Genomic DNA, 13,065 nt, shown 5'->3' with positions numbered 1-13,065 from the left:
TCACTGCTGTGTGTGTGAGATAATGTCAACCAATCATTCACTGCTGTGTGTGTGAGATAATGTTAACCATTCATTCCCTGCTGTGAGTGTGAGATAATGTCAACCAATCATTCACTGCTGTGTGTGTGAGATAATGTCAACCACTCATTCACAGCTGTGTGTGAGATAATGTCAACCAGTCTTTCACTGCTCTGTGTGAGATAATGTCAACCAATCATTCACTGCTGTGTGTGTGAGATAATGTCAACCAATCATTCACTGCTGTGTGTGTGAGATAATGTTAACCATTCATTCCCTGCTGTGTGTGTGGGATAATGTCAACCAATCATTCACTGCTGTGTGTGTGAGATAATGTCAACCACTCATTCACAGCTGTGTGTGAGATAATGTCAACCAGTCTTTCACTGCTCTGTGTGAGATAATGTAAACCAATCATTCACTGCTGTGTGTGTGAGATAATGTCAACCAATCATTCACTGCTGTGTGTGAGATAATGTCAACCAATCATTCACAGCTGTGTGAGTTAATGTCAACCAATCATTCACTGCTGTGTGTGAGATAATGTCAACCAATCATTCACAGCTGTGTGAGTTAATGTCAACCAATCATTCACTGCTGTGTGTGAGATAATGTCAACCAGTCTTTCACTGCTGCGTGAGTTAATGTCGACCACTTTCCCTGCTGTGTGAGAAAGTGTCAACCATCTTGCACTGCTGTGTGAGTTAATGTCAACCAGTCCTGCACTGCTGTGTGAGATAATGTCAACCAGTCTTTCACTGCTGCGTGAGTTAATGTCAACAATCCTTCACTGCTGCGTGAGTTAATGTCAACCATCTTTCCCTGCTGTGTGAGATAATGTCAACCATTCTTGCACTACTGTGTGAGATAGCGCCAACCACACTTTCATTGCTGTGTGAGTTAATACAAACCTGATTTGATAGAAGTATCTATAAATCCTCTCCCTCTCATCTCGGATGTTACGGAAGACGTGTTTGCTGTTCAGCACATAGCTTTTCTCAACAGTTTCCCAGTGAGAAGCAAGAACTTTAGCCAAATCCTGGAATCAGATGCAAAGAAATCAGACTAAGTCTGCCAATTTCATCACACTAAATTTAATATTTGAAACCGTACACCCTGTGTTTACTTCCAAAAAAATGTAGTGCAGTTAAATCTACAATTAACAGAGCTCTACCTGGAAAACACAGGATATTTATCAATTAAATATAAATTTATAATAGGCCAGTTTTATATCACAGGACTTTTCACTACATATGCTTGATATTACTATCCCCATCCATGGATTCATTCATTCAAATTGCTGTCTCAGCAGTCTGGAAAGCATGCAATTTATCCATGGTCCCTACTACATCTTAAACAGTAGTTAAACATTAGTATTGCTCAATATGGAGCTCCAAGTTTCAAAAAGCTCTCCTTTCTCTAAACATCAGTAGCTGGTAGTGAAGGAGTAAAGGAGCACTAACCAGTTCGAGTGACTGGTCCACAAACTCCCACTCCTCAGACCCTGGTAGTGGTGGAGGAGGTCCTGTGGGGACCACAGGTTCTGGTTCCGGCTCTGGCTCGGGGACTTTGCCCTTCTTCCCTGACCGACCTCGCTTGGGGGACTTGGGTGTAGATCCTGAAGAATAATCAGTGGTTGTTCATTGGAGGAGAATTGTTGGTTGATTATTCTGGTTCGGATAGTAACTCTGGTCATGAATGGGACTTACAACTGAAACTGGACCCTGACAGAGTGATTTTTGTTTAAAACTGCTTTGAACAGTATTTCTGTTATGTCAGAGTGTTTCCGCATGAAGGGTGGGAAGATAATGGTCTTGGACATCCACCATGAGCATGGGTACAAGCTGGAAAAGCTATGTCTTCCTCAATGGTTCATTGTTACATATTGCTTCCAAAAGATGGTTGACTACGCACAGTTTTCTACAATTCTTGCTAAAAAAAGCAATGGGTAATAGATAATACCAACATATGTGAAACTAAAGACTGAAAGCAGAAGTCTCATTCTGCCACCATTCATTCACTCAGGACAGCTAATCCGTAATTATTCAAAGTTTGTTTCACTCCAAATACCTACCTCTGCTACCCTTCTTGGAGTCTCCTTTCTTGGGACTGGGACTTCGTTTGGGCGATGCACTCTTCTCCCTCTTTTCCTTGTCCTTGGAGGAAGTCCTTGAACCAGGCTTCTTACCAGATCCTGTACAGAAGAAACACAAACTACATCAAACTCCTCCCATACAGATGATACAGGCGTAAAATCATTCTTCTGTGCTGATTGAGTGAATGAGTTTGGTCCAATTCTTGTTTGAACAGTTTTTCAATTATATCATGGTATGTCAGCTTGACGTGGGAGGAAGAGATGCTGCTCTTCGACATTTACCACTTTCGGTGAAACCCAAGAGCAGGGCATGGTGCAGACAATTCAGGAAACATGATCGGGGCAAATCTGGGATATGAACCCACAATCACAGGTTTCTGGCACACCAAAGGATGCAACTTAACAGCGTATTGCGGCATCTTAGATGACAGCACTGCATGTTCTCCCTATCTTCCAGGATGGAGTTTCTGACATTACCTGATCTGCTGCCTTTAGAACTGGATCTGGACCCTTTGCCTTCTACTACAGGCTCTTCCTTTGGAGGTTCTGGCACAGGCTCCGGTACCTGTGTGAACAAGCAGTGTGGCGTGATGACTTATTTCTGATGAAAATGTTTCAGCTAAAATCATATCAACATTATCTAGTGGGATATAAAATCTTGTTCTACAGTTTCAGAATCTGAGAGAAAGAAAGAAAGGTCTGATCCACATTCTCAGAATACAGGAGTGGGAAAACTTTCCCAGTATCCAATTCCACGAGAGAGAAAAAAGGTCTGGTTCCACAATCTAAGAAACCAAGAGATGGAAATAAGATCTCATTCCACAGTCTAAGAATCCAGCAGAACAAAACAACGTCTTGTTCCACAGTTTCCCCTCTGTGGGATTCCAAGTCAGAATACTGGTCCCTGCATGGTTTGTTGTAAGTGACAACTCGTCCAGATTGAGTGGTGAGAATGTGGAACCATGTATTGGTTACTGCAAGGAATGATGCTCATCGTATCAACCATTGGGTTGACTGTAATAGGGTTGATTATTTACAGGTCACCATGATCAAGCTGGAATAATGCTGACTATGGTGTAAAACAACATTCACTCACTCCATGGTATCTGAGCATCTTCTGAAGTGAACTGTTTACTCACTGGCTCTGGAGGCTTCTCTTCCACAACCGGAGTCTCCGTCTCAATGGGAGCAGAACTCTCTTGATCTTTGCCTTGAATCTGGAGGGGGAGATGAACACAATTCAACTCAACGAGAAACATAAAATGTCATAAATGATGTATATTCTACTACTTTCTTTAAACTAATTACAGTGAATCTTGTGTTGAACTTCGATGTGTCGAATTCTTGGTTGTCTTGAACTCATTTGGGAGACCCAAGTGTCCAATCCAAATTAAACATAAAACTTTCCTGATCTCTCAAACACCAGATAACTTGAATGAGTTCGACTCAGTGAGGTTTGACTGTATCAGTAACTCACTGAACTTTAAGCCAAACATTTTAGAGCCATTAGGATGAGAAACAAAACCAATTGGTTCCCAGTCAAAGACTTCAAACAATTTCAACTGCTCGTTTTTGTTGTATTTGTCATTAATGTACAAAATAATGCTAGCTCGGGTGTATTGACTGTATTGAAAGATAAATGTTTGTTCTTTCAGAAGTTCCTTATGTTTGTAATCTGACTGAATGTTGTTTTTCTTGTCATATTGTCTCTTGTTGAACTAAATCATTGTATACCGATTGCGAAATCACGGACTACACATCTCCCATATGAAATGCTAAATACATATTTGATGAACAATGATCTGAAAATGTTATCAATTGAATGCTTTGAGGTGATCACTGCTGATACAAGTCAATGCTGCAATTACGTGTTTGGTTTATCAAAGATGGCGGATGTTTCCGAGCGAAAACGTATATATATAACGAATAACGTATATAACAAACTGATTTCTACGGTCCCTTGTAGTTCGTTATATCCGTGTTCTACTGTAACTATATTAAACATGTGTTCTACTGTATAGGGTACACTCTACACATATCAAACCTCTATTAGACACATTTCAAAGTTTGTTTGTTTGTTGTTTAAACTCAGAAATATTCCAGCTTTTTGACAGCGGTCTATAAATAACTGAGACTGGACCAGGCAATCCTGTGATTGACATCCTGAGCATTGATCTACCAAACTGGGATACGATGACATGCATCAACCAAGTCAGTAAGCAAGCACAACAAGCACGGGTTACTGAAGACCAATTCTAAGACGGATCTTCACGGGATACATTTCCAGATGAACTGCAGCCATATGAATGTGCACTGACCTTGCTGACAGTATCCTCCAGAACCTTCTCCACCTCCAGGAACACTGTCTCCAGAGACTCGCTGGCTTCAACCTTCTTCAGGGTGCCAAACCGTGTGAACCACTTCTCTAACTTGGGCCAGGAGTCATGGTAACCTGTGATCCTGGAAGAAACATTGACTGGGTCAGAATCATGTGAGACGATAAGATGTATACACACCCCAGTTTTGAGAGCAGATGAAATTGAGGCAGACTGCCTGGCCCTGTGAGAACTTATTTCAGTTAGTTACATGTCTGCTATATGTAGAAGGAATGCCCAAAGTCACAAAGGCAGGTTGTTCGTTGTTTAACACAACACTCAATTCCAGCTACATGATGGTAAATAATTCAGTCTAGAACAGACAAACCAGTGATTGATATAAAGAGCAACGTTTCGCACCATCAGAGTATGATGACACTACCAGCCCAGTGACAGAGTTTGGATACCCAATCCACCTACATGTAATAGAATGCTGTGGATGTATTGAAACCCAGAATCCCAGTACAGCCAACAGCTGGTTGTAAATGTTGACAGATTTTGAGAAAAGGTCATTCCAGCCCAGTGGAATAGTGTTTAGGAGGGATTGTTTGTTTGTTTGGTTCTTGTTAAACACTAAACCATCCTGGATCTTCTCACCTCTGCTGAATCTGTTCCTGGTCATGTGATGCGTCCTCTATCGGAATGACCTTCTCCTCCTTGCCGATCCCTGTAGCACTGCCCTCTGGTGGTGGGTTGAATTCCTGGTGGTACTGCTTGTCAGCCTGGACAGCGTCTGTGTTGGAAGTAGATTCATGCAACTTACATGTTTCATTACAAGAGGATTCTTTCAACACACAAACTGAAATCTTTTGATACCGAAGTAATGCTGCGATGGAAAAACAAAATCAAATAAAATTTCTTGATGGAGATGTTGTGATTTGTATGCTTAATAACATAATTATTGCATTTTTCTAAAATGTAAAATATCAGTGTCGAACGTCATCTGTAATCCCTCACAATATATCCTTCACATTTCTCACAAGCCAAACAATTTGTTACAGAAATCCTTTGTTATTAGCATTATCTTTTCAAATGCATGAACAATGATCAGCCTCAACTGCCATGCAACTGTTTTATAGATTTTCTATGTAAAATAATTTTGAAAATACCTCTATTTCAAGGGCCTTATATTTATGAAAACTAGGGTCTGCAATTAAGGTTAAAATACTACTACTAATATTTTAGCATATATAAATATGCATACTTTCAATCATAAACACAACAGCTTAAAATAAATATAAGAGTAAGGATTTTCCATAAAACAAGCAAAACACTGACTGTCTAAATATCGTACAAAACAGACTCACAGAATCGTCCAGCTGCTCGCTTCATACACAGGTCATCTGACAGTTCAAACTGGATGACCACATCAATCCCACTGGCTGGCTCGGGAGGGGGTGGGGCTGGGCGAGGGTCAGGCACCAGGCTGGACTTGCGGGGTTTAGCCTTGTCCTTGGGTTTTTCTTTCTGCTCTTTGGCCGTGGCATCGAAGCCACTGAGGGCCTTCTCCAGCATCTTGGCCTGGTTGTAGGTCTGGGGGAAGCCGTCGATCACCCAGCCTGTACCCTCGGGTACTCGTCTAGTGATCAAGGAACAGACTTGAGCTAACTTTGCAAAGGTATATACATCTTATCTCATCTTATTATTTCTTTGGGGAACCTTTTAAACATTACAAACATCCTGTGAAATACTATTTAGACATTGAGGCAAAACAATTACAATGTTTCAAATTGTTAATTTCTTGAAGGTCTGTGTTATTTTTTTCTTTTCCTAAAAGATAGTCATTGAGTCATACAGGAGTCTGGTAGACCTAATGTAACAAGTGGCAAAAATATGTCACAATGCAATTCGTGTTTCTACACAATGTCAGAATGACAAGACCTTCATTAATCATATCAAAGACAATTTGTTCGAGAACACACTGCAAAACCCAGTGTCTTTCTTACACCCAAACTGTTGAAATAAGTGCTAGATGGCTACCTTTAAGTCTCTAGTTTTCTGCAAACCACTCTTTGCATTGTATGGTAGTCATCAAATTTATCTTTGAAATCATAGTAATTTCATTGAAAGTTTGCACTAAAACTGTACATGAGTAAGGGTGGAAGGTTATTTTTTAGTTCACAACAGAAACAGCAGGGGGTGGTATCCATGCTACTGACCTGATGACCTCCACCAGCACGTCCACTATGACCTGGTCATCTACTGGCTTGCCCCGCTTCAAATACTTCAGGGCCTTGGATCCCAGCTTGGCTCGATTACTTGGCTGCTCAAACAGATGAAACATTTCATAATTCTTTATTCAATTAATATTTAATTCTAATCCTATTGCATTATGTCTCATTTTTAACACAGCAGAAGAGACAAGAATGAAAACTTAAGGGCAGGCATCATGGACAGGCTGTATTTGGGAGAGGTGTTTCAAGTTTCTACAAACGGATGCGTTCGAGAGCAGTGTTTCCACTTTTTGTTCGAAAAATGACACATAATGCAATAGTGCGTGATACAATTAAGGATTGACTGTGTATTTTTTTCGGTTCATTGAGGTATGAATCGAAAAGCCGATGTGCAAACTTTTGTAAGAATCCGCTACGCGGATTCATACAGTTTGCATATCGGCTTTTCGATTCATACCTCAATGAACCGAAAAAAATATACAGTCAATGCTTATAATTAAATTCGACAACGTAAAACATGTTTTATCTACAATAGTTTAACCAAAAACAGTTGCATATATCAAAACAGACAAAAATGACGACATTGATAAACATTCCAGGTGTAGGAATACATACAGTGGCGTGACATGAATCAGGTGATCGTTTAATTTATGCACATAACTTGACACGCCTACACAGTCAGTAGCCAATCAACATAGAGTGGGATTAAAACAATGTTCATTTGACCTGTCAATTAAGGCAAGAGGCGAAAAGAACTGCAACAGTCAGACTGTAACGAACCGGAAGAAATATGTCCGAGAGAAGGCGGCAGTTTCAAATAACATAGTCATTTACTGCGTGATTCAAACATTACTTCCCTGATTACGGTAAATCACAGTTGGAGAAATGCTAGTTATAAATGAAACCCGAAGACATGAAAGTTGAACCGGGGCGAGCGGGAAAAAAACAGGCGAGCGAGCCTGCACGTTTGCTGTTTCATTCATTCTCGGCCTTCGGTTTCAAAGGGTAGTTTGGACAATGAATATGCATGAAAGTCGCTAAATGTCCTGTGCATGACGATACACGTGAGCAGAAAGGGAATTCCCTCGACTGTAATATTGGGATTCCCCGACATTCCGAAGTAATAAAAGTAGTGCGCCGCGGTGGGCGTGGCTTAATTTTTTTACATTCATTGGGAAATGAATGCAATAACACGTGACCAATTCAGTTAATCAGAATGCAGGAATTTCCATGAACACAACGAAAATTTAATTATTAAATAAATATTTTGTAAAATTACAAAGGAAAAATGTTTATGTAAGACCAATGGAGTTTAAACCTCCCACGAGCACTGCAGAGGAAAGTCCAGTTCTTTGTGTTAAATGCTGATTCCGCAGTTGGTGCATGGTTTCCAAGTCAAAAGAATCTCATATCATAAATATAACAAGCTCTCGTAATTAAAACATTCATCAATGTTCTCTTCTTGTCAGTATGGTTTTATGGAAATTGAAAATGATTATGGAGCATATATATTCCAATGCCTGACAATTCATCAGCCTCCCAGATGTCATCAAGACTGGCTTATGCTCACTTTGGTAAAGCTCTCTGTGGAATGTATACAGGAATGTCAGATATTTAAAACAAAAGTACACACAGGAAAGGGTTTTAAGAAAACAAAATTATGTACGACTTCAGAAAAAGACGGATCTAATTAAAATAAGATCTTAGTTCTCGCTATCGCTAAACAAAGATCTGAGGACATCCCATTACAGGTCACGTCAGACCAACCTTGTGCGAATTTTGACCGACCAATGGAAGGACTGACAAGAAGTCGACATTTGCCAATCAAAAGGCAGATTTCTTGTGCACTAATTTCCAATTGGCAACTACGCTTCGAAAAATATTTTAACAAATTCTCGACTAAAAATTTGAAACCTGAACAAAAGAACATTTTGGAATGGCAAATATATGGTCTAGATTGTATGGATTCAGTTGTTAAACCCGTAACTATCGTTTGGAATACCTTGTGTTAAAGTTTTCGAGATTGCATGATTGGAAATCACATTCCGACTGTCACTTTCATGATCTGGTAAGCGACGCACTGATTGGTCGGATGAAAAGTCGTTCTGACGTGACCCCCAATGGGATGTCCTCAGATCTTTGTTTAGCGGTAGCGAGAACTAAAATCTGATTTTAAGTATTAAACAATCTGGTCATTCATACACTGAAGTTGAATTAAGTTATATCTTAATTCAACCAAATGAAGGAATGGGTGCATAGCCAGAAAGAAATGCGAACATTAGTGACTTGTAGTGTAACCACAGAGTTCAAGATAATTTTTGTCATAAAACAATATATCACGTGACTAACCACAGGTCCGGGTAGTCCTGTGGGTTACCGGGTCCTACTCAGTACCCTCCTGACCCGGGTACCCGAGTTACCCATCCCAGCCCTAGTCCAAACTAGAATGAACACTGAGCTGCTGCTTCAGACTCCGTACCAGAATCAAACTAAGCCAACAGTCACCTACATCACCATGGACATGACATGTTTATCTAACTGTTCAATCTGTTACCTTCACTGATCAGCTTAACTGACTTATTTCCATCATTACACAATCATTTGACAATAAACTATGCACAAGACATATTCTATTTCAGTACATGACATAAACGCCACAGCAGTGTCATCATAATAGTGAAGCTAAAAAAAATCAATTATCAGTATGATTTAACCAGAACTGAGGGGGTGTTGGTACTTAACAGGACTTGCCATATAAAACTGTGATACTGCTGTCTATTGGCCCCAAAATACAAAACAAACTCACCTGAGGCTTTGGTGGCCCCACTTCTTTAATCCTGCTGGAAGATCTCTTGGAGGCAGGTTTGGCCATGTCGGGCTGGGACTCCGACAGTGGGACCTCTGCCGGCTTGTCTGGGGATTCCTCCAATGGGGTTGGTTTGTCTGCTGCCATCACATCAGCAGAAGGGGAAAAATGAAGACCTGATTAAGAAAGAGAACTTAATCAGAATTTCACCCTTTTTTCACATGGAATTTTTGTGTCAGGAAAGCATAGGACAAAGATGATCTCACATTGCTGATCTGAAACATTCATATATTTCTGTTTGTTTAATAACACTGCACTCAGTAATATTCTAGCTATACGATGGCTGCTGGTATATAATTGAGTGAGTGAGTGAGTGAGTGAGTATGGTTTTACGCCGCTTTTAGCAATATTCCAGCAATATCACGGCGGGGGACACCAGAAATGGGCTTCACACATTGTACCAATGTTGGAATCGAACCCGGGTGTTCGGCGTGACGAGCGAACGCTTTAACCACTAGGCTACCCGACCGCCCCGGTATATAATTGAGGAATGGTGTGTATATGCATGACATTTCTGGCTGAACATTGATGTGTCCAGTCACTACCAACCTTCTGGCTGTGGTGTAGGCATCTCCTGGGGTACATTGTCCAGAGATGTAGCATTGACTGTGGCAGGGTCTCCAGGAGCTGGAGCCAAAAGTAACCAACATTCAGAAAGTAAATTAAACAATTTTCAAAATAACATTTATTTTGACAATATACATATATATTTTGACATTGAAAACCCACGAAGAAAAATGGGGAGTAAATATTATTGGATAGCAATAGTGTTAAGGGAGTAACTCTGTATTCTGTATTGCACATACTCCCTATGGAGCTCAGAATGTAATTCCCATGCACACTGACTATTTACCAAGGCATTACCATCATATATTTTCACCATGCTCTTTTGTGGTAAGTCTCATACTTTATAACTGATCTTTTATCCGTCTGAAACATATCAAAACACAAAAAACCCAAAACATCGCCAACTCACCCCCTAGCGCTGCCTGGTCTGTGGGTGTGTCCTCAATCTTCTCCTCACCCTCCCCCTCCTGCAATAGATTAGACATAGATTGTAGACATCACTCATGCCATAGTTTATTAACTATAAACATGATATGGAAAATGCACAATCATTGCTTTGCAGGAAGATGCATTTTCAGAGATAGATAGTTGAAGCAGTTCAGCTTTTGGGTATTAAAAGTAATATCATTAAGACTATAGTAACCCTATTCACAGAAGATTGTCAGATACTTATGAGGTTTGACTACAGTCTGAATTGTCAAACTGTCCCAGTGAAGTAATGTTAACTCACAGCAGGTAGTTGGATTATCTCCCCTGCCTTGTGGGCCTCCACAGCCTCGTCAACCAGCTCATCCACGATCAACACTTGCAGACGATGTTCTGAGGAGGAAACAGTGAGGTGAGCTACAGTATTATATTACAGATGGAGTAAAGAGGAAACAGTGAGGTGAGCTTCAGTATTAAATTACCACTGGAGTAAAGTAAAGTGTAAACACTGAGGTGAGCTACAGCATTATGTTACCGATGGAGTAAAGAGGAAACAGTGAGATGAGCTACAGTTATATATTACTGATGAAATAAGGAGGAAACAGTGAGATGAGCTACAGTTATATATTACTGATGAAATAAGGAGGAAACAGTGAGATGAGCTACAGTTATATATTACTGATGAAATAAGGAGGAAACAGTGAGATGAGCTACAGTTATATATTACTGATGAAATAAGGAGGAAACAGTGAGATGAGCTACAGTTATATATTACTGATGAAATAAGGAGGAAACAGTGAGATGAGCTACAGTTACATATTACTGATGAAATAAGGAGGAAACAGTGAGATGAGCTACAGCATTATGTTACCGATGGAGTAAAGAGGAAACAGTGAGATGAGCTACAGCATTATGTTACCGATGGAGTAAAGAGGAAACAGTGAGATGAGCTACAGCATTATGTTACCGATGGAGTAAAGAGGAAACAGTGAGATGAGCTACAGCATTATGTTACCGATGGAGTAAAGAGGAAACAGTGAGATGAGCTTCAGTATTATGTTACCGATGGAGTAAAGAGGAAACAGTGAGATGAGCTACAGCATTATGTTACCGATGGAGTAAAGAGGAAACAGTGAGATGAGCTACAGTATTATGTTACCGATGGAGAAAAGCAGAAACAGTGAGATGAGCTACAGCATTATGTTACCGATGGAGTAAAGAGGAAACAGTGAGGTGAGCTACAGTATTATGTTACCGATGGAGTAAAGAGGAAACAGTGAGATGAGCTACAGCATTATGTTACCGATGGAGTAAAGAGGAAACAGTGAGATGAGCTACAGTTATATATTACTGATGAAATAAGGAGGAAACAGTGAGATGAGCTACAGTTATATATTACTGATGAAATAAGGAGGAAACAGTGAGATGAGCTACAGTTATATATTACTGATGAAATAAGGAGGAAACAGTGAGATGAGCTACAGTTATATATTACTGATGAAATAAGGAGGAAACAGTGAGATGAGCTACAGTTATATATTACTGATGAAATAAGGAGGAAACAGTGAGATGAGCTACAGTTACATATTACTGATGAAATAAGGAGGAAACAGTGAGATGAGCTACAGCATTATGTTACCGATGGAGTAAAGAGGAAACAGTGAGATGAGCTACAGCATTATGTTACCGATGGAGTAAAGAGGAAACAGTGAGATGAGCTACAGCATTATGTTACCGATGGAGTAAAGAGGAAACAGTGAGATGAGCTACAGCATTATGTTACCGATGGAGTAAAGAGGAAACAGTGAGATGAGCTTCAGTATTATGTTACCGATGGAGTAAAGAGGAAACAGTGAGATGAGCTACAGCATTATGTTACCGATGGAGTAAAGAGGAAACAGTGAGATGAGCTACAGTATTATGTTACCGATGGAGAAAAGCAGAAACAGTGAGATGAGCTACAGCATTATGTTACCGATGGAGTAAAGAGGAAACAGTGAGGTGAGCTACAGTATTATGTTACCGATTGAGTAAAGAGGAAACAGTGAGATGAGCTACAGCATTATGTTACCGATGGAGTAAAGAGGAAACAGTGAGATGAGCTACAGTTACATATTACTGATGAAATAAGGAGGAAACAGTGAGATGAGCTACAGCATTATGTTACAGATGGAGTAAAGAGGAAACAGTGAGGTGAGCTACAGCATTATGTTACCGATGGAATAAAGAGGAAACAGTGAGATGAGCTACAGTATTATGTTACCGATGGAGTAAAGAGGAAACAGTGAGATGAGCTACAGTATTATGTTACCGATGGAGAAAAGCAGAAACAGTGAGGTGAGCTACAGCATATCATTACCCAATTGGCATGAGAAATGATCAAGTGAACTATTGTTATATCACCTTCATTGATTATGATCGTAAAGAAAGTCAAAGCATCAATAATTTTATTCAACAAATACCAATAACTATCAATGAAACTATACCCTAGATTTAAATATAAGAACTATTTTTGTATCCCCAAGAAATTATAAAAAAGGAAGG

General features: G+C 39.9%; 1 protein-coding gene across 2 annotated transcripts in view; it reads right to left on the bottom strand.

The window, feature by feature from the left end:
- The window catches only part of LOC124135650 (sperm flagellar protein 2-like), a 46,239-nt gene that overhangs the window by 19,324 nt on the left and 13,850 nt on the right, over window positions 1-13,065 (bottom strand). For both annotated transcript variants that reach the window (XM_046501085.2, XM_046501088.2), the window contains exons 13-25: window positions 10,826-10,914; window positions 10,505-10,562; window positions 10,078-10,155; window positions 9,469-9,644; window positions 6,648-6,751; window positions 5,796-6,067; window positions 5,086-5,221; window positions 4,432-4,573; window positions 3,253-3,330; window positions 2,591-2,678; window positions 2,093-2,212; window positions 1,482-1,636; window positions 930-1,057 (exon numbers count right to left, since the gene is read on the bottom strand). In XM_046501085.2, coding sequence (XP_046357041.2) covers window positions 930-1,057; window positions 1,482-1,636; window positions 2,093-2,212; window positions 2,591-2,678; window positions 3,253-3,330; window positions 4,432-4,573; window positions 5,086-5,221; window positions 5,796-6,067; window positions 6,648-6,751; window positions 9,469-9,644; window positions 10,078-10,155; window positions 10,505-10,562; window positions 10,826-10,914 — 1,624 coding nt within the window. The remainder of the gene's footprint in view (window positions 1-929; window positions 1,058-1,481; window positions 1,637-2,092; window positions 2,213-2,590; window positions 2,679-3,252; window positions 3,331-4,431; window positions 4,574-5,085; window positions 5,222-5,795; window positions 6,068-6,647; window positions 6,752-9,468; window positions 9,645-10,077; window positions 10,156-10,504; window positions 10,563-10,825; window positions 10,915-13,065) is intronic.

Source organism: Haliotis rufescens, unplaced genomic scaffold (genome assembly GCF_023055435.1).
Source record: "Haliotis rufescens isolate VD_foot unplaced genomic scaffold, xgHalRufe1.0.p SCAF_2, whole genome shotgun sequence".
NCBI lineage: Eukaryota > Metazoa > Mollusca > Gastropoda > Lepetellida > Haliotidae > Haliotis > Haliotis rufescens.
This window is presented reverse-complemented; position numbering and strand designations above follow the sequence as displayed.